The 21,572-nt window shown below is 40.5% G+C and overlaps 1 protein-coding gene across 7 annotated transcripts; it reads right to left on the bottom strand.

The window, feature by feature from the left end:
• Window positions 1–674: 674 nt before the first annotated feature.
• Window positions 675–21,294, bottom strand: MPPE1 (metallophosphoesterase 1). Of its 7 annotated transcripts, XM_063165912.1 has the most exons (12): window positions 21,194–21,264; window positions 19,874–20,007; window positions 17,276–17,366; window positions 8,534–8,903; window positions 8,074–8,182; window positions 7,310–7,413; window positions 6,700–6,780; window positions 4,751–4,859; window positions 3,762–3,833; window positions 3,526–3,648; window positions 2,575–2,715; window positions 675–1,170 (listed from the first exon to the last, which is right to left on the bottom strand). In XM_063165912.1, exons 4-12 carry the CDS (start codon window positions 8,800–8,802, stop codon window positions 988–990), a joined length of 1,191 nt encoding a protein of 396 aa, XP_063021982.1. In that variant the 5' UTR covers window positions 8,803–8,903; window positions 17,276–17,366; window positions 19,874–20,007; window positions 21,194–21,264; the 3' UTR covers window positions 675–987. The 7 variants fall into 7 exon arrangements, with proteins under 7 accessions (XP_063021982.1, XP_063021972.1, XP_063022003.1 ...); XM_063165902.1 differs by lacking the exon at window positions 17,276–17,366; XM_063165933.1 differs by lacking the exons at window positions 17,276–17,366; window positions 19,874–20,007 and having other exon boundaries at window positions 21,184–21,294.
• Between the last annotated feature and the right edge of the window lie 278 nt (window positions 21,295–21,572).

Below are 21,572 nucleotides of genomic sequence, written 5' to 3'. Positions count from 1 at the left end.
ACACACTGGAGACACTGAGCTCAGATTTGTCTTTGTGGCACAGCTGGTGGCCTCTGCCTCCCCACAGAGGAGCTGGCGCAGTTCAAAATGTGACACTACACTAAAGTCAACGGAACTTGTGGAATGTAAAATAAGGTGCATTCCTATCCCTGGCTGTAGACTGAGGGCTGAGGCATAGGATAATGTTACTGCAGCTGTATTTGACCTTCCTTCTTGCAGGAGATCAGCAACTGGAGGGCCCCTCACCACAGATCTCTGGGATGCAACAGGGCCCTCTTTTTTAAGCTCATCATAGCACATCTTTTTGAAAGCAGCAGCTTGAGGTGTCACCCTAATTTTGTTTTAAAGCAGTTTTCAAGTGTGCATCAGCAAACTGGATCCTCGAGCTTTTCTTACCCGTGTTGTCTGGTAGATGGATAACTGCAACTCATAGTCAACTAACAATTTACTGTGTCAGGAACCAGAAGATTTCTTGTCCCAAACCACAGTCCCTTACACACAACACTAAAAAGGTTATGGAAATCTGCATCTCTCAGTGCTGATGCATCCAGATTCTGCCTGACCCTAACAAACACAAGTATGACATTTGAAGGGCCATGCAGCAATAAAACAGAGAAACATTTCCAGTTTGCAAGATTCAGCCTCCACCAGGGTAAGACACAAGTGCAGACAAGTGATGAGGCTATAGGATTTACATAATGTACAGTTACACTTTTAATATACATATTTGATACAAAAATTATAGCAGGAAAAGGACTCATTTGATTGTCGAATACAGTATTTTTGTACAGCATGAAACGTTCATTTCAGTTAATTATTTATCCTGTAGTAGTCATATCAGCTGTATAGGACTTCTATGGTATGTGTAAATGCAACCTGCCTTCAGACTAGCAATCAAATTAGGTCATTTGCTGGCATGAATATAGTCTGATGTTTGACTGTTCTCAGCTTTGGTATTTCAGTGACTGAATGCAGATGTCTGGCTCTTCATACTGCTTTATGCTTACTGATTAAACGCTGAGCAAAATAAAACGGTGGAGTGAGAAGCTGAACATGAGCTAGTACCAGGATCACAAGCAGAGCACCTGCTGCACAGTAGATAGTGAAGACTCTGCTCTCAAATGGAAGGAAGCATTTTTGGAGGGAGAAGTCAGTTGGTGTTATGCTGCCCTGGAAAAGAAATGAAGACTGTCACTTTGCTGTGTTACAGTGGGTTCTGAATCAGGAGTGAACACCACAGCTGTCAGATCTCCAATTTCTAAATCCCTATGTTGGGTGGCAAGGGTTGGGGCCAGTTTCCTAGTACCAGTGCCTTCTCCGGGGGGCTGAAGAGTCCATACCTTGTGGTGCTGGGCACTAACTGGAATATTCACCAGGCCAACACTAGCCCAGAGGCCAATCTTCCCATCTAGCATAAAGAGCTGGGCTCCTCATCTGATTTGCCTTCAAGAGAAGCCTAACTTTAGCTGCTGCAAATCCACCTGGAAGGAGCCTTTCCAGGCTAAAGTTAGGTTTTGTGAATGTGCCCCTTCCTTCCCCAAGCCCCCCTCCTTACCCAGTACATGCTGCAAAAACACATGTTGGCTAATCCAAATTAGGAATAGGAACTTGAGCAACAAAGAATTTTGTTGGGTTTTGGCTTTACTTTGCAGTTTAAATTAAAGTTTACAGCAGATTGAGGCTGAGAGTTCAAACAGTAGTGAAGAGGATGCCACTTTAATTAGCCAACCTCTTGTTTTGCAGTGAAGATGTGCTGTCTGGCGTGTGCAGAGTGTGTGTGCAGTTTGAAGGCAGCTACTCTCAGGACTATGAAATAAACAGAACTACTTTCAACAACAAATATTAACAGTTGCATAAAATGAATTTAAACATTTAGGGTTACCTGTGTATTAAGCAGCCTAAACTCAACAGCAGTAAAACATACATAAAAGATTTCCCTCTCCAAGTCACAGACTCCTCTGTAAACAGATTGTAGGTTTTGCTTCTTACTCCAAGTTTCTAAGAGTTCTGTTTTATTTTTGAACTGGGGAACTAATTGATTTACCTCTAAGGATATACTGAGCACTGGAACTGCCTGCACAAGCATAACCAAGACACTGTATAAAATGTGAACTGGCAATGAGGAGGCTGTGGGCACGTCACAAACACTTTCACTGCATTAATGCACACGTTTGAAAACCATGATCACCGTGCAAAAGGGTTTGAGGTGGATACAGTCTTGTTTTCATAGCTGGTAAATCAGCCAAACCAAACTGGTCTTTCTACTGTTCAGTGCACAATACTGATTATTTTTACAAGTCAATAGTTTACAGTGCACCCTCTTTCTAAGAAAATGTACCCAGATACTAATTAGGTCTTCAGCAGCATTGCTTTGTACCACACAGAACATGTGGCTCCCACAGATGTACTTTATAAAGTGGATGCAGTGTACTGAGTGGGTTGGGTGGGTAGGCAGTTTTTTTTTTATTATTTTTCGTTTTTACAGGTAGAATCAGTTTTAAAATATAGCTGACTGCCATGTTGATTTATCTATGAAAGTTATCTGACAAAAATAAAAAAAAAATTAAAACTTACCATGATGAAACTAGGATTGTTTCTATTCCTCCAACTGAATGATGGGACACTGATTTCTGGAATTTTCCCTGCATGCAGCACTTCACAAGCACTATGAGTGTGCCCACTGAGAATCAAACGGGGCTGAAACCACCATAGCAGCTAGAACACAAAATGGTAAAGCACAAAAATTATGTCACAGCTAAAAAGAAATTGAACTTAAAAACTCCTTTTTTTCCTTTGAACATTATGGCAATTCTCATATTCTTACAGAGTGTTTTCTGTAAACTTCTGTTTTCCAGTAAGAAGTCTGTTGGTATTGCAATATCAATCACACCCATTTAGCCCCTGATCCCAAGTACTGGGCTTTTTTTTTTTTCATACAGATCAGAACAAAGGGAACAGCATGCTGTGAATATCACAAAGAAAAACTTTGGGTTTAGTAAAGCAATGCTGTTTTCTTGTCTAAGGAAGAATCTTTCAATGACAATCTTTGAGTGAAGACATTTATGCAGAAGGAAAAAAACAATGACCACTGAGTTTTAAGGGAGTACTTTAATTTTTTTTGTAGTTACTAATTCAGCAGAAATAATGCTTTCAAAGTGTTGGAAAGCTGTGGCTTCACACCAGGTGTGTCAATAATTTACACAGTACAGAAAGTACAGAATGCTGAAGTGGAGGTAATGGCAGCACTGCAGATTTAAGAGTGCCAAGACTTAGGAGCTGTACCTGGGAAACCTGGCAGGACCAAGGCCAGGATTGGTCAGGATCCTCAGGGGAGCAGCTCTAACAAGCAGCCTCTCCCAGGCCTCATTAGACAGGAGCAGCTGTGCTCTGTTTGTCTCAGCCTTACCACAATTTTTTAACCTATTTATATCTACAGCCTTACCACAATTTTTTAACCTATTTATATCTACAGTCATGTCCCCCTCTCACCCACCCACTGCCACTCAAGTTCCCAAGAAATCAAACCTTTTGTGATGCCTCTTGAGACAGCACATCATACTTCTCTTTAAAGGGGATGTTTTTCTCCTCTGGAGGAGCAGAATCTTGTCCAGTGCATTCAGCATCACTTTTCCGATAGAGAGGATAATGCTGGGAGTAATTAAAAGCAAGGATTGGTTGTTAGTGATCCAGCCTTTCTGCAACAGTAATATATCCACAAAAACAATGTGGCAATATGTTGCCTCACCCCACCTCTAACACACCTGTAAAAGGATGGGTTCTGAAGCTGGAAGCTTTTCCACATCACTGCATCTTTTGTTGGAGTGATTTGGTTTCTGTGAACAAAATTAAGCCATAGAAGGGGTGACAGTAATTAAAGAATAGTTAGGCTTTAAGGGGTTAGGGAGGGTGGGGTTGTTGGATTTGGTTTTTGTTAAGCAGTTCAGCTCAGATATACTACCCACTGTATGAACTCCTAAGTGTTTTACTGTGGACTGGTGAAACTCCCCATTCTGTACATGCTGTAAATACATTTCTGACTGTGATGCCTTAAGCTTTAGCTTTTATATTTTTCAGATTCTGTGCTGCTTTAGTGTGTACTTTTGAGCTTCATCAATGGCAGAAAGCAGCAGCAGCAGGATCTCTGCACCAACAAGGCAAAGGAGTTTGAGGGCAGCCCAGGGGAGATAGAGTGTGGCAGTTTTTCCACTGGGAGCTGGTTTCCTGACTGACTGCCAGCCCAGTCAGTCATGCTGCCTACTGTGCATCCTGTCAGCCTATGGAAAAGGGAAGAGGAAGGAAATACAAGAAGCAATTTGATATGATGAAAAAATACAATTAAAACACTACTAGGGTACAAGGAAAGGATTGCAGTAGAATAAGGAATCTAAAAGAACATGCTTGAAGGGTATAAAACAGAATAATATCCATAAATATAAATGCAAGATTATGTATCTGGAGTCAAAGGGAGGGTTACAGAACTGCCATTGCTGGGAACAGAGGAAATGACACTCTGCTGGCAGCACTGATAAGGAAGTTGACACCATTGGTGCTAAGCAACACTGTTAATAGTTAAGTAAACATGGTTGACAGGGATATGAGGGGAGAAAGACTGGCTAACAAGTTGCACTGTGAATCGGAAGCAGATTTTTTTCAGGACAGTCCGGTTGTATCCTGGCTGTGCTACAGTATCAGCATTTCCATTGTGGTAGAGGAGTCTCTGGTTGTAATCAGATCTTTAATAATCTCTTACCTGCTGGGAGCAATTCAGTTTGTGAGAAAGTGCCACAAGTTTTGCCTCTGAGGTACGGCAGACAGCACAGCCATCACCTTCCATGGCTACACTGTTCACTAGGACAAAGCTGGAAAATACCAGGGGGTGGGCAAAGAGAAGTGAGGAGGACAGGAAGGCATTTGTTGTTCATGCACACGTGTGGGATAAACTTCATTTTATAAAATGCAAGTGTTCCTGAGTTGGACATAGCTCAACAAAGCAGCAGAATGTAACAGCTTCTGAAATCGGGTGTTGCAAATCCTCCTCTGAGTATCTGTACCACAGCCATGTCTCTGCCTGGTTGGCTCCTTTATGCAGTTGCTGATTAGGCTGCACAATGTAGCTTATGCTTCATGCTTACACCAAAGATTTTTTTATATTTTAATAGATACTTAAGTTGTAGTCTAGTGGAATGTTAGAAGTTCATCGCTAAACTAAATTCTGAGGGGAAGGAGAACTTGCTTCTCTCCCCACACGGTTTAGACCTCAAGAGACAGCATTTGAGACACTGAATTTCTTCAGAACAACTGAAAAGCTGAACAGCACTGCATTTGGGTGACTCCCCTGAACAAGCTTAGTTTTGTACTTTGCAGTCTCTGACACATAAAACAGGATTTTATTCTTAATAGAAGGTTTCCCTGTAGATTTCAAATAAACTTAAGTTCTGCCACAAGATTCATACCCATTTAGTCACACATTCAGCTTGAGATACATCCCCAGTTCAATTCAGTCTGTTTAAAAACAAAAATAAGCTGAATCTTTCACTTAAGAGATACTAGTCAATAGTAAAACAAAAATTAATTCTCTTTTAGCAAATTAAGCTGCTTTTATACCATAGATTTGTTGTAAAATAGTTTATAATTTCAGAATATTTATTTTAGGCATATTAATAGTGCAGCTCAGTGCAGTTAATGGATACCAGACATGCCATCTGCAACTGCATAGGAGAATTCTACTGTGCTGTTTTATCAAAGGAGACATGGAGATGTTCTATAAGAATTATTTTTTAAACAGCTGAAATACATATCTTGAGGACCCCACATCTGCATGACAAGCAACAGCTTTATACTGAGCATTCCTGAAGCTCATAGATCTTCCTAAAATAGACACAACTATTTCCAGACCCGTTCAGAATTTTTAATTAAACCTTTATGTTTTCTTAATTAAGGGAACCAGTGTGAACCTGTAGGTTTTGAATCTCATATTTCCACGAGTAAGTAGAACCCAAGGGCACAGGTGCCAAACACAGAGTGGCAATGGGCCTTCCCTTCCTGAATCTGAGGCTTCAAGACCTTTCCACAAACCCAGCAGTGCCTTCCCTCTTCGGGTTCCTGCATGCTCTGGAGGTACCAGAGCACCCAGCAGCCAAGTGCAGCCAGGGGGACGCAGCTGTGAGAACGAATGCACCGAGGTCTGCTCCAAGCCAAAACCAGCTCGAGCATCACAACCCCACCTTGTGGAACAACTGCAGACACACAACTGCTGTGTTCCCCAATTCCTCAAACAAGGGTTAAGCTCTGCAGACTAAAGAAGTTATTAAAATTAATGGAACTCCTGATTTGTAAACACAGAGGGGGTTGGTTCATGTTTCTTTATCCTGCTATGTTTACAGCCATGGCTCATTAACAGCTGCAAGGAAGTATAAAGGCACACCAGAGAAATGGATTCTGACTCCACAGTACTTTTCCATTTAAAAGGAAATTGTTACACTTTACACAGCAGCAAGGGTCAGACGAGCCCAGGCACGTTCCACCTGGTAATATTGGGATCATATTCCAATATCTAAGTTCAGCTTCCTGTCCATATCAAAGTACAGGTTTGTACAAAGTGTTTGGGATTTAACACATCATAATGTAGGTTATTTTAAAAAAGGCCCTAAGTGAAGAATTCCCATACTATTTCATTAGAAAAAAATTAAATATACTCACTTTATTCCTTTCCGAGTTATCAGCTTTCCTGAAGTAAAGTTGAAAACCTTTTCAAATCGATTTACCTTGTAAGGAGTCATTCTGTGTCACAGAGCAAAAATAACTGAGGTAAGAAATTGCCATTGGAACTCAGCTGACCCAGTTGCTTTACAGTTTGCTGACCATTCATGCAGCTTGCTGCTCCAATTTCCAGCTCACACAATCACTCAGGAAACTCACAGGGATGCTCTGACACCTCTTGCGTCCTCCAGCCCCTCCCACCAGTGCAAGCACCAGCACAGTGAGGGCACTCACACTCTCCTGTGCTAAAGGGAGTGCAAATATGCTAAGGTGCCCTCCTAAGGAGGAGGCCCAATACAAGGAAAAGCAGCTTCAAGGATTCCATGTCAGTGCAGAAGGATCAGCTCTGAACAACCCTCATATGGTCAGAGAAGCATAAACCTCTTCTGTGCACAGGCCTTACTCTAAATTACAACCCTTTCTAATTTGATTGTGATCAAAACGTTTTTGTATAAGCACAAAACAGGTGCCTCAGACCCAGCACAGTTACTGTGGGCAGGCTGGCACTTCATTCTTGGCACCTGTGTGCTCCTGACACCAACAGACTCACTCGTAATGAAATCCGATGTCGTGATTGCCAGCAATGGCCACCAGCTCCGTAAAAATGGAATGCCTGAACATCTTCTGGAACCTCCTGACATCATCTGCCCAGGCCTGCACGAGAACAACAGAAGAAGAAATTGGTGCTGCTGCACAGCATCACAGGTTTTGTGGTAGCTTTGCAAGGCAAGGTTTTGGTACTGGAGGGGTTGCAGGGGTGGATTCTGTGGGAGCATCCCCTGTGTCCCACAGAGCCAATGCAGCCAGCTCCAAGATGGACCCACCACTATCCCAAGGCTGACAGTGCCACTGGGATTACAGAATTAGGGAGGGGGCAAGAAAGGAAACTCTGCAACTGCAGCCAGAGAGAGGAGTGAGAATTTGTGAGAGGAAGAGCCCTGCAGACACCAAGGTCAGTAAAGGAGGCAGGTCTGTTTGTACTTTCTCTCCCCTCTCCAGCTGAGGAGGGAAGTGACAGGGCAGCTTTGCTGGGCATGGGCATCCAGCCAGGGTAAGCCCATCACAAGCCTATAACACAGAAGCACAAACTCAGATGTTTACATTTTGTATGTTTTATAGGAGGCACAAAACTGTCAAGGTACTTCCAAAAAATGAAGGAGAATCACAACATTTCAACTCCTATGTGAAAAGCTAGAAACTTCTACCAACAGGACAACTGAAGCAGTATTAAACAAAGCTTTGCATACCTAATCTGCTTCCATTTCCTTCAAGAAATCCTCATTTTTTGAAACGAGACAGGTGATGATGCCATACCTGAGGTGAGCTCCATTTTCCTTCATCAAAAACATCTCCCAGAATAAAAACAATATCTGGCTGCAGTAACCATAAGGCAGTTTGGAAAGATCTCTCCATTTGCCATTCCCTGAAAGGAAAACACAGAACCAGTTATCACTGCCTTACTTCTGGATCCTTAGCTCTGAATACAGAGACACAGCCTGGTGATAGGAATGGGAAACTGGCTCTTACACACTGAAATATGAAAATATATTATGAAATCCAAATTAAATACTTAGAAAGAAGGTGTAAGGACAGTAGGTGGGTAATTCCACCATGAATCAGGACCAAGACATGCAAGAAGTAATACTAGCTTATTAATTTTTTTCATTACAATTCTAATGAAGTGCTGTTTAATAGAACAGTGAATTATTGTCCCATTAGCTACTACTAAAAACTCTAAAACTGGCTAGAGATTATTTAAAAAATTAATAATTACCTTCTTAGCTTATCCAGCCAATGTCCTTTGATTTCACCAAGTAGGTGTGTATCAGCTAAAATGATGGCCTTTAGGACTGAAGTTTCTTTTTCAGCCATGTGAGCTCCACCTTTCACACTTGGCCATCGGCATTGAAATATCACCACATAGTAAATTAAAAATTCACAAAATATTAACACTGAGCTGACAAAGCACAAAAGTTTCAGCAGAAAACAGAGCCTCCTCTTCAGAGGAAGATTCTTCACAGCAGTTGAGCTAGAACTCAGCATTGCAGTACCAGCATAAGACAATGGCTCAAGTTCTCCTCTCAGATGAAAACAGCTTGGGATACTCAAAGGATCACATTGGGCTTTTTGTCAGCACAAAATCCCTGTGGAGAAAATACAAAATAAAATATTCATTGAGTCTGCATTCCCTATGGGAAGCTACCATGCAAGCCCTACAGTGTTATCTTCTTGTCACCCTGAAAGGCTTGGGAATGTGTAATTGACCTAAGGAATGAAGTTCTCCTCCAGGCACACAGAGGCCAGCTGAGCACAGAACTGCACTCGCTCCCACCAGCACCAAGGAAAGCAAATCACAGCCAGCCAGCATCTGGGTGCATGATGCTTTTTTAAGAACTTCACAGTGAGAACACTATGAGTGTGGGTCAAATGTGGGTAAAGAGCTTAGGTTGAACAGCAGCTGCAACAAAGAAAAAAAAAATCTGTTAGGATCCATACAGAATCACTGAGGTTGGAAAAGAACCCCAAGACTGAGTCCAAGCCTTAACCCAGCACTGCCAAGTCCACCACTAAACCATGTCCCTAGCTGCCACATCCATACATCTTTTAAATACCTGCAGGGACTGTGGCTCCTCCACTTCCCTGGGCAGCCTGTTCCAATAGAGAACAACCCTTCCAGTGAACAAATTTTTCCTAGTATCCAATCTAAACCTCTACTGGCAAACTTGTGGCCACTTCCTCTTGTCCCATCACTTATTTGGGAGAAGAGACCAACGCCCCCCTGGCTACAGCCTAATTTCAAGAAGTTGGAGAAAGCAATAAAGTCTCCCCTCAGCCTCCTTTTCTCGGGGCTAAACAACTCCCAGAGGACATCTTCTGGCACAAGAAACAAAAACAGCAGAACATGGCTACACCCAATCAATTGCATTACCACCTTTAATATGGTTCATTGTAATCTCCAAGAACCCAGGGAAATTCACTATCCCAGAACAAGTTTACAGGATGTTTCCAGGAACAGAGGCACATATAAACAGGTAATTAACTAATGCTGCTTCATTTCTGACAAGGGGAAAACATGAAACATTTAAGCCTCAGAAAAACCAAACTTTACTGCAGCTGTAGAGAAACAGTTAATGAGCCCAAATTGTTGAGGTAACTCACTGTATTTACTGTTTTCTGCTGCCTTGGATACCTTGTACCTAAACAGGGAATTTACTCCTTTTGAAACTCGAGTATTTTTTTCTGTTTGTTCCAAGGCCCTTGGCAGGAACATTTTTTCAGGATAAGTGCCCACAAGAAAGGGCCCAGCTGAGAGTACAGAGGCACCAGCCCTCGCTCTCCAATGAAATCCCTCAGTTTCCAGCTCCAGCCTCTCAGGGTCTCAGTCTGAAGAGCACTGCAGGTCTGAAAGCCTCGCTCCTTAAAGGTAAACTCTGCAGCATGGTCACAGTGAAGGGACTCCAGGGGACCTATAGAGATGCTGCTTCACAGGCTTAGGAAGAACTTCCAGAGAAATCCACAAAATGTGATCCCCCACCCAACAACAGGCTTGCCATTACAGCACACGTGGGCTGCAGCACAAAAGGACCCTGAAGCAAGGAAACACGATGCATAATATTATCCTGAGTCTGGAGATGGTTCTGTTGAGACCATGGAGTCTGGCAATCAAAACATCAAAACTTTACTGTAGGAGTCCCCCACACAGAGTTTGTGTCATCACTAAGGAAAATAAGGAACACTTCTAGCACATTCCTACATAGTCACTGGGTCAAAACTATAATTGCAGCTTTATGGAAGATTATTTAGTAAGGTAATTTCAGTGCTTAAAATACAATTTTAAATAATAACCATGTTATGTGCTCAGTCTTTGTAAGTATTAGGTTGACTGATAAACTCTTCAACAGGTTAAGGTCATCTTTTCCTTGAGAGCTAGAAAAAGTTTCAAATGGCACAGTACTGTCCCAGTAAAAACTGAGGTGTGACTAATGATGACAGTAGGTTTCACACAATCCCACAGAAAGCTCAAGCTCCTTGTAAGTGACCTTCAGCTTCAGACATGAAGTTTCATTCTATTTTACAGATAACTCTGAAGTTGTTAAGAAACAATTTTGGTTTCTAAAATAAACAAAAATCCTAATTTAGGACTAATATCCAGGATGTAAGCAATTGCTCAACACAGTATTCAGTGATTAGCAGACCAAGTCTGAATTAGTTAAATCTGACTACAGCTGTGAATATTTGGTACCTTTGAAAATTTATACTCCACATATCAGGAAAACTGGGACAAAATTACAAATCCACACAAAATTGTTGTGGATTGTTTCTAAAATCTTGGTGTCAGTTATATGCAGAACACAGAACAAAGTTGAATTTCTTCACTATCCTATGAACTAGCCCATTTGATTTATGTCTTATGGAAAGTGAATGCTGACACATGACTATTATATTATTTTTCCAGCCAAAACCCTTATTTGATAATAGCCACTTATTTTCAAACACAAGCTTCCTGTATCAGCACTACAAAGTACTTATTTGAGACAAAGAACCATTAGCCTGCACCATGAAACATTTCTAATATGCATTATCAAACAGTAGCATGACTAACACTTAATTGCATGGAATTCAGTTCTACCTAAACTTGCTTTAGCAGGAAAAAGCCACAGGCCAAATGTCACAATTCCACAATATGTGGAACTACACATATAGACTGATTAATCTGTTTAATAGTCATCTTGCTTGCATTTTAACTAGCAAACAAAATAACAACACCTTGCTTGTACATCTCACAAGGAGGAAAGATCAAAGCAGAGGCATCTGCTAACTGGCACAGCAACAAGGACAAAAAAACCAGTCAAATTCTTATCCACAGAATGTTATTATCCACAAATTTATATGGCTTTATCCTGCAAAGTAGGAAGTAGTGCTTATTTGGAAGTAGACTTTGGTAGTCTGAGACAGTCTCCTCTTCCAACAAAAACAGCATTAATTTGAACAGAAAATGCCAGTAGGTAATTTAACTTACATTAGCCATAAAATAAACCCAGTAAATGAATAAATAAATAAACAAATGAAAGTCACAGCTTCAAGAGCAAACTGATACCTTCAAGTTAAAAAAAAAAAAAAATACCCACACCAACAAACCAAACCTGCAATCAGTAGAATATGAAAATATCCTCAAGGCAGAACTGCCATTTTCAAAAGTCTCAGGCAGCAACAGCACAATCAGTGCCCCCGAGCCGGTCCCTTCCACACACGTTCCTCCTCCCGCTGATTGTCACTGGCTGGCAGTCGTGCCGCAGATGTGGAGCTGGCCAGAGGTGCCCCATCTGCACCCCACACCGCCAGCCTTCCTGATAGTGAAAGGAAAAGCGGAAAGGGAAATAAAAAAAGAAAAAAAAAACCGAACCCAACCTCATAGAAAGTCGGCGATGCAGATCGAGCTGAAAGACAGCTTCTACTATTGGCTGAGAGAAATCCCTGCCCACTTCGCTCTGCCACCTGCCAGCCCACGGCGGCTCCCATCCCATATATCCGATCCCATATCCCATATAACCCATCCCATATAACCCATCCCATATATCCCATCCCAGCTGACCCCCGCTGGGGCTGCACAGCCGCTGCCGGGTGCAGTGCCGCTCCCCCGCACACGGCTCGTTATTCTCATTAGAGCAGATTCCCCCACCAGAGCCGGGAGACTTTAGTTATGAGAAAAGACTGGAGGATTCCTCACTGTTTCTTGTTCTGTTCGACATTTAAAAATCAGCCTGTGGACGACGACAATTACTGAATCATTTAACAAGGGGACCAAAGTGTAAACATGCTGAAAGTGCAACTTTACACCACAACACTGTGGGTAAAAAGACTCCAGTAACTGGCACTGCTTGCTTCTCCAGCATTCACGTTTATTTTACTCATTAGCAAATGTTACAAACATTTTTGCACTTATAATTTTCTGTTATGCATGCTATCCTCCTTATTTTCTTCCATGAGGTTTACTGGCAACACAGATTTGCATTGCTCCTCTTTTGTTTCCCTTTCCCATCTCTTGTTCAGAACATTATCCAGGTTTAATTTACAATGAGCCAAGAACAAAACAAGGGATCTATAGCCAGAGCAGGCACAAGGAGTTCTGGAGCTTTACCCTATCACTTGGTGAATACGCAGCTCTGAACACTGCACATGCTTTGAGGCAAATTTCTTTATTAAATTACAACTGCATAAAACTGTCCTAACAAACCAAGTGGGACACAAGAGTCTTTCAGTCCTAAGGATGAAATCCTAATCCTACTCCTAGTCCTATCCTTCAGGAGTGTCCATGTATTTTTATGAAGCTGAAGAAGCTGTATTAAGTCTTTCTACCCTAAGCAGTTTTCACTGCTCTACCACCACAATGTCACAAAGGTAGAGATCTGCACCTTTCAGAAAAACATAGTTCTGCAATGTAACTATGTTAAACTTTTGTGGCATGTCATTACCAACACGCTGAGATTCGAATCTCCCAAGGTTCTGCAAGCTACACCTGTAACCCAGAGCTGTCTCCTTCCATTCCCTGCTCACCCTCTCTGAAGCAACACGACATTTCTGCCTCATGGACTGTGACTTTCTGCACTCCCACTTTCCTTTTCAGCTCTTCAAATACCAGAGTTCTTCAAGCTCTTGAATCAAAAAAGAGCTTCTGACAAATTATTCTTTTGATGATGCAAAATGCTCTGAATACACTTTCCAATTCTGAACACTAAATCCTTCCTTCATTCACAATTTTTCACTTATTATTGGGATTGAAGAAAAATTCCAAGCAGAGATTTAGCATTTTTCCTTTAAGAAATCCCTCTGCAATAATTTAATGATATAATTAATTTGTTTGCATTAGCATATCCTTAGTGCTGAAATTCACGCAGACTGACAAATCTACACAGACATTTTGATTTTATGTAGCTTACAGAAAAGGATAAATTGGGAAAATCTGAAAAATAAAACAATTCCATTTTATTCCCATACACACCCATAACCAGAATATATTCTGCAAGTGTGAAAGAGATGGGTTTGAAACTTAGTTGAATTTATGCAGATCAGAGTTTATTTACATATATACACAAACAAACAAAATCTAGGTCACAAAATACAACATTTCCAAGCACTTGTCATAATGAGATCACATTGCTGAATCTATATTATCAAACTATGGTACCACTTAAGCAATGGTAGGTTTAAATGTTGCAGTAATTATAAAAAATATGTAGAAACTCTACCTGACATTAAATTACCCAGTAGTTACAAATGTGCAGTAAAAGGAAGTCCATACATTACACTGATTTGTTTCAAGCACTTTTCATACTCATTGTTGAGTTTCACAGATTCCTGTACAGCATGTTTTAGATCTTCTACCTCTTCAAAAAAATCCTAGAAAAACCCAGAAATATTCACCTTAAACTCTTTTTTCAAAGACATTCTCAGTAAGAGCTAGTCAGGAGTTCAGTTATTCCAAGACACTTTCTGTGATTTTACCAGTGTATGGCTGAGTTATGCAAACACAGCTATGGTGAGACACAGCAATCAACTACAACCTTAGGTAATAATTTAATAATTTCTGCCCTGAACACACAAGCAGAGTTCAAGTTATGTTAGAGGCTGGAACACAGACTAGTAATAGGAAAAATCAGTTTTAAAAAGGAAAAAATATGGATTTACCAGACAGCTACAAAATGACAGTCCAGTATGACAAGGGAATAACGTCACATTCCGATTCTTTGTAAGTCAGAAATTGTTGGGAAATAAATGGACAGAAGAATATAATCACCCAAGACTTCAATTCACCAATCCTTGAATGTTCTATCTACCAAAATAACAATGTGTAACCATCTATATTTGACATTCTCCTCCCCATTCTTCCAGGATTTTTAAAGAACAGCTACATACATATGACACACAGCAACTTAAAACTACCTTAAAAAGGGACCACAACCTGAAGTTTATGTATCTCTCTTGCAAGATGAAGCTCTCAGCCACACCTTGTCCCTGATTCCCAAACACAGGGATCTAGAACTCACCCTGGCTTAATGCTCTGCAAGTTACATATCCAATGAACTACCACCCTCTTTCACAGTTACCCCTGCAATTAATACCATAATGTTATTTAGTTTGGGAGAAAGGATTGCAAGGTAAGAAAAGAGATTATTTTTTTAAAAAATCCACAACAACAAAACAAAAAGACTTGAGGAACAAGCAAAAATCAGCTTAAACAATTTGCTGCTGAAAATAAAACCTTATGTCACTACATTAAACTGAGTCTTCTATAGCTGGGTAAGAGCTCAGCATCTTGTTACATAACTTAAAGAATTACCAAATGTTCACACAATTTTTACACCTATAGATCTAACAAAAAATTCAAAGCCTCTGCCCTCCCTAAACTTGGAGTTCTGTCAGAGGCATAACTTTGACATGCTTAAGTTCAAGAGAAAATAGTCTTCCTTAGCTGAGTGGCCCTTAAGGACATGAATGTTTCAAGGAGTCACTCATTTCCATCTCCCTCAGAATGCCATACACTGGTTTCTTTATCTATTCTACTTGATAGCAACATATGTTCAGCCTAAAGAAGTTTCAGCTCAGGCAGAAAAGTTATGTTTTTCAAAATCACCTACTGTTAAGCTTGTCTTAAAATAAATTACCTTGTCTAATCCAGCTAATTCATTTTTTAGTGCTCTCTTTTCTGCAGACAACTTTCCATTTTCTTTCTTCAGCTTTTTAATCTCCTTCAACAATAGCTCTATATTCAAATGAAAAAATGTAGAGTTCAACCATTACAGTCAACCTCCCCCTCATATGAATCATATTACAGCTGAGGAGCTGCCTACCTTTTGTGATATTAGAAAATTATAGTTCAGCTTCTTAAGTACCTTCTTCATACAGTGATTTATTCTTAAGAACTGGCCCTGCATATCCCTGTGAAAGATATCAGGATCTGCCAGTTGGATAATCTGGATCTGCCAAATTCTTAGATGTGGGATTATTTTACAAATAATTTTACAATCCACAAAACACACATCACATGCTTTGATTATCTTTTTCTGGCTCATGAGAGGGTCACATCAGCCCTTGCTGTTACACATTTCCTGAAAAATATGCCTACATTATATGATCTCATCCATCTCTTTTCTATGCTTTGAAGTGGAAGAGGATCACACCTTAAATTCTGGATTTACTTATGAGAGGAAGAACGTACTGAAACCAGCACTGTCCAGGCTTGTCCAGTGTTTTAAGGCTAAAACCAGGTTATTCTGTGACCAGTGTCTGAAAACCAAAGCTGGTGCAGCAAACACTATTACTAAGAGATCTGCACAGATACATCTTACTAGAATAAATACCAGCACTAAATACAGCCAGTACTCCCACCTCTGACTACAACAACAGATCCGTTTCAGAAAAAGAGAAAACAGCAAACATTTTATCACAAACAAATGCAAGGAGGAATCCTAGATTGTAAAATGCTATTTTTATACAACCAGTTTTCAAAAATGAAAAAAACATTTTAAATACTGCTGGTTGAAGGAGAAGAAATAGCCTGGAGTGGCTGTTTCTGGAGAAATAAAATGCATTCTCTCTGCTGGGCATACTGGAAGGAACATCATCAAAATAAACTGTACCATTACCTAAATATCTACTGCAACAGGCTTCCTTCTCTGCAGAAATGTCCTTGTGAGAAGCTACTCCTCCCTCTGGGGTTTGACTTCGTTTTCTAGAAACAGCACTAGTTTTCCAAGAAACCTTTTTACATTCCAGTTGCTCAATTCTTTGCCTCTGCTCTTGAAGATTATGCTCTAGCTCATTAATTTTAATCTGTCAAGAAAATCTTTTTTAAATGCATAGGAAAAGCACAGTTCAACTGAATACAAATGGAAACATTTCCCAAACGCAAACCTAGAGCCTTCAATTGCTGATTTAAAAACTACATTCACCCAAAGAGTCCGAAAGGAAAAAAAAGCAAAGCACAGATGAAGAAATTATACTGGTGAGCTGCAATGCTCAGTCCATGCCTGAAGAGGCAATATCCTCTTGAAGCTTCTAGAACTGCTCCTGACCACACAATCCCACCTTCACTCCAGTTATGATGCCAGACTCTTTGCACAGCAGGGCCAGAGACCTTGCAACCCAAAAGAACACTCTTTGTCTTCATCTGGTTTGCCTTCTGCTGAACTTCTGAGAAAAATCAGCTCATGACACATGCAGGAAAACACCAGGGCTGGTGCAAAAGAGGTCACAAGGTGCATATCCAATTGGAAGGAGGGGTAGGTGGATGAGTAAAGAAAAAACCAAGGGAAGACATCTTTGTGCTACAGACACCCCCATGACAGAGTTCACTTCTAAAGCAAACTACAGGCTACCCCTCCAGTATCCCTGTCATGGGAAACTAAGTACAAAAAGAAAAGCATGGTCTCATTTCACAAGTGTAAGAATTACTTTTCAGTCTCCCTGAAAGCTTATGTTTGGCTGTTTGATACCAGCTCCAACAAATTCTACTTACAGTGAGATTTTTAATGGCTTCACTTTGCTCCTTGTTTGTTTTGGTTTCTTTAACATAACGCTTCTGTAGCTCATTATACATCTGAAGCAGTCTAAAACAGAAATGCATAAACTGCTGTGAAACGTGAGAGACAACAAAATGTGGCATCATTTATGGTCAAAGCATTAGAGATGACCCACAGAGACCACTTGGCCGGTAGCTGTGCTGCAGAGACTCCTAATAGAAATATTCAAGATGGCAGTGAATGAAATGTGACTGTCAACACAGAGAGAGAAAGCACCAGAAAATAACAGCAAAGCAAGTTAAAAGAATGGTCTGTATGGATGGCAAAGAACCCTTTTTACTCAGCCAGACTGAGGATCCCATTGTTTTTGTCCAGCACACATGGCCACGCTCTGATTAAACCTCAGTGCAAACCACTCTTTGAGGGAAGACAGCAGCAACAGGAGGCTGGCAGTGACTTTGCAGCGTGTCACATACAACATTCCTCCCCCCATTAGCAAAACAGGAATAGCAAAAGGACACTCCTAAGGGATTTTAAAAAGTTTTTCCAGCACCAATCAAGAACCCATGACAAGGACACATGAGGCAGCTCCCAGCTCTCTGTGTTGCACAAAACATCTCATTGCTTCCAAGTGTGTGGGTGTGAGGATATGAGTGAATGAAATCTATGTGAAAGTGAGTGGGTAAAATAAATGTCAAATAAACAGATTAGGGTTGTTAGCTTTCCCTCTGATATTATTTTGCATTGTGTTCTGCTGTACTTATTTCCTACCATATTTCATAGCCAACATACACAAGGCCCACAATTCAGCTGATGGACATGAACAAACATTTTCCCTATTTTTTTAGGAATTACAGTAAGAGCTGCCATTCATAATAAGTCATGACTGCACACCACAAGCAGGATGAGCAATACTGTAGCACAGCACAGCTTTGTGCAAGAACTTACAAACAAATGCTAGGAAAAAAAGCTAGGTCAGGTTATGTACGTGCAATGTAGCAAAGGCAGGTACAGCACTCAATTCAAAGACTAAGTTGAACAACCAGGAACTCAGTTTGAGCCCAGAGCCAGTCACCCAGCCTTCCTATGTAACTACACAGCTTACAAAGAGAGCCTGGCACACTGTAAACATATTAAAAAAAAAAAAAAAAAAAAAAAAAAAAAAAAAAAAAAGAAAATGGGTCTTGTACAGCCACCTAAAAACACTAAAATCAGGGCACTTGGCCAAAGAACAGCAGAGATCTGTGTAAGATCCACATTTATGTAAGTGGACAAAAAGCAGCCTTTGAAGGGGTGAGCAGCCTAGAATTGTACAATTTAAAAATCAAGTCATAGAGGGATGGAGCAATGTTTTACATAGCTTGCCTAGTTGTTAAAATGTTCCAGTATATTTTTTCTTAAAGACAAAATTGCAGCTTTTGCATCAGAAAAGCAGTTACAAGAGTTAAATTCTATCACTTATTGGCAAATTACAGTAAGTAGTGGCTCAACTCTAAAATTATTAGACTGAAAAGTAGAACTGCCTCTCTAGCTTATTTCAAAACCAGCCTATAAATCTTATATGCACAAAACAGTGAGCAATATAAAATGAGCTGAGAAAGGTTCTATAAAATAGAAGTGAAACCACAAAATTCTAGGTTGAAAAATCTTAAAAAAGATCATATGTGTGCACATAGACACATGAAGAAGGTTCCTAGCTCATTGACTTTTTCTCAATGAATTACTTGAGAAAGAAATCCAGTTTGCTCTTTGCCTGGTGCTATTTTCAAGGTTAACCCAAGATTTTTAAGTTATTTTTAAAATATGAAGGGTTTTCCATTGTTTCAAAGGCTGAAAGCCACTTGCATAACAGCTTTAAAAAAAATCAAGTGACTTAACCATGAATATTTTCTACACTACAGAGAAGAATATTTCTGTGAAGAAGCAGTTTCCAAGAACTCACCTGACACTGTCACTCTCTAGAACCAGATCCTTGCTGTCTCCACCCTTAGGCCATAAATGGGTTTCTGTTTGAACCTGAACACTTAATTGAAACAAACACAACAGCTTCATAAAATCATATTTCACCAATTTCATTTAATTGAACAAAGCAACTGAAAAAGGCCAAGTTACTTTTCAGTTTGATTTTATGGTAGAGGTTTCCAGCAGGATCACAAAACTTGAGCCTTGGAAGATTTTTGTGATCTGGTGTGTGAATCCTGGCAGAATACCCTCCAAACCACTAGCACTACAGTTTTCCAGGTCCTTAGGTCCTAAATCTTTTAAACAGCATGGATGCTGCTCAATTTATCTCTATCTTACTACTTTTTAGTGGAAAAAAGTGTAAAAGCCTTTGTAGTTTGACAGAGCATTACTTTTTGATATGAAAACTGTTTCTTTCACAACAATAAATTTTGTACAAGATGCCCCAGATGTCCTTTGATCCTCTACAGACTCCCAGCATTTTTCACCCCACCATCCTGCTCACAGATGGCGCCTCAAAATACACAGAGCAGACAATACCTAGCTCATCTTAAGGACATGCAAACAGAAGTCCTGAAATGCTGCACTTTCAGGAAAAAAAGTGCAAAAAAGAAATATTTGACAATTCTTACTCTCTGCTTGTGCCATGCATTAAGTGCTGCAGATACAGTTGTTGTTGGATCTGACCCAGATTCCTTTCTAGCTCCTTATTTTTTATGTGTAGTTTTTTCACCTTCTTGACTAACTGCTCATTTTCATCAGTGAGCTGAAAAGGAAGACAATGGAAAAATAAAAAATCAAGGAACACCTTCAAATCAAATCTTAATTAAGCTGATAAAACTTCAAATTAAAACCCTCTTCCAAAAACTTTACTACATTTTTCCTAAACCATAGAAGCATCTAAAAGGAAAATGGCAGGAAAAACAACTGGCTTCAAATTTTATGAACATTTGACTACAACAAAACTCCTTTAAACACGTATCTATTAAAGGTGTCTAATGTAACTTCATCATTCATTAACTCATTAAGGAACGTAGGGAACTGGTTTTGCATTTAAAATTAATCACAGAGGGACAAAGCACCCAAGTTATACTCCTAAACTATCAACACCAGCTCTGCAACCAAGCTGGTATTTATTTTTTATTTAACCTCACCAGAAACAAAAAGACAACGATGCTGGCTGAACTTCTTGCATCCATGTCTGCTGGACCTTGCCCAGCAGTATGCAGTCATATATATATAATATTATAAAATATTTTATATATTATTATATAATTATAGAGTAATATGACGCAATATATATCTATATGCATTTTGTAGATATAATTATATGTGTATATATATATTAATGTGTATATAATATATATACATATTTATTGTATATAAAATAAACAAAGCTATGTATAAGGCAATTTATTATACATTCATAATACATATAACTATGTATTTATAGTTATATTTATAACATATATAGCTACAGGGTATGCATATATATAGCATTTATATTTGTATATATATTAATTACTGTATATATAATATATTATATAACGTGTATATATATGTATAGAATATATATGTATATATATACATGATATATAAAGCTATGTATAAGGCAATATATGATACATATATAATACACAGAACTGTATAGTTATATACATAACATATATAACTACAGGGTATGCATATATATGTGTGTATATATATGTATGTATATGTATATATATGTACGTACATATATAAAACTATTATTTATATATACACAAACATATATAAGTGTAATGCTTTATCCTACAGGGTACTGAGCACACCCGACGCCCTGGGCCAGCGCCGCGCCCCGCGCTGCGCTCTCAGCCTGAGCTCGGCGCCGAAAGCAAACCCGGCCCAGCCGAGCCTGCCGCGCCCTCCGGGCCGGGCTCCCGGGAGCAGGGCCGGCACTCACTTGGAGGCACCTGTGTACGACGGGCAGCGCCATGGCGAGCGCCGGGGCAGCGGGCGGGATAGGCCAGAACGGGGCCCGGAACAGGCCGGGATGAGCCCCAGGATAGGCCGGGACGGGCCCGGGGTAGGCCGGGATAGGACGCCGGGGCAGGCCGGGATGGGCGGGATGAGCCCCAGGATAGGCCGAGACGGCCCCGGGATAGGCGGGGATGGGCGGGACGGGCCCCGGGATAGGCGGGACAGGCCCCGAGAGAGGCCAGGATGGGCGGGACGGGCCCCGGGATAGGCCGCCGGAGCAGGCCGGGATGGGCCGGCCGGGATGGGCGGGGTAAACCCCAGGATAGGCCGGGACGGGCCCCGGTATAGGCCGGGATGGGGCCCAGGATAGGC

The sequence above is a fragment of the Melospiza melodia genome, chromosome 1 (assembly GCF_035770615.1).
Source record: "Melospiza melodia melodia isolate bMelMel2 chromosome 1, bMelMel2.pri, whole genome shotgun sequence".
Lineage (NCBI taxonomy): Eukaryota > Metazoa > Chordata > Aves > Passeriformes > Passerellidae > Melospiza > Melospiza melodia.
This window is presented reverse-complemented; position numbering and strand designations above follow the sequence as displayed.

What these genes read in the sequence shown, in the direction of transcription:
- MPPE1 (XM_063165933.1), bottom strand. Translation starts at nt 8,802, where the DNA reads ATGCTGAGTTCTAGCTCAACTGCTGTGAAGAATCTTCCTCTGAAGAGG. An exon ending in TGGCTGGATAAGCTAAGAAG is followed by an intron (nt 8,183 to 8,533) that starts GTAATTATTAAT and finishes TTTTCCTTTCAG; the next exon opens with GGAATGGCAAATGGAGAGAT. An exon ending in AACTGAATTGCTCCCAGCAG is followed by an intron (nt 3,834 to 4,750) that starts GTAAGAGATTAT and finishes TTTTGTTCACAG; the next exon opens with AAACCAAATCACTCCAACAA.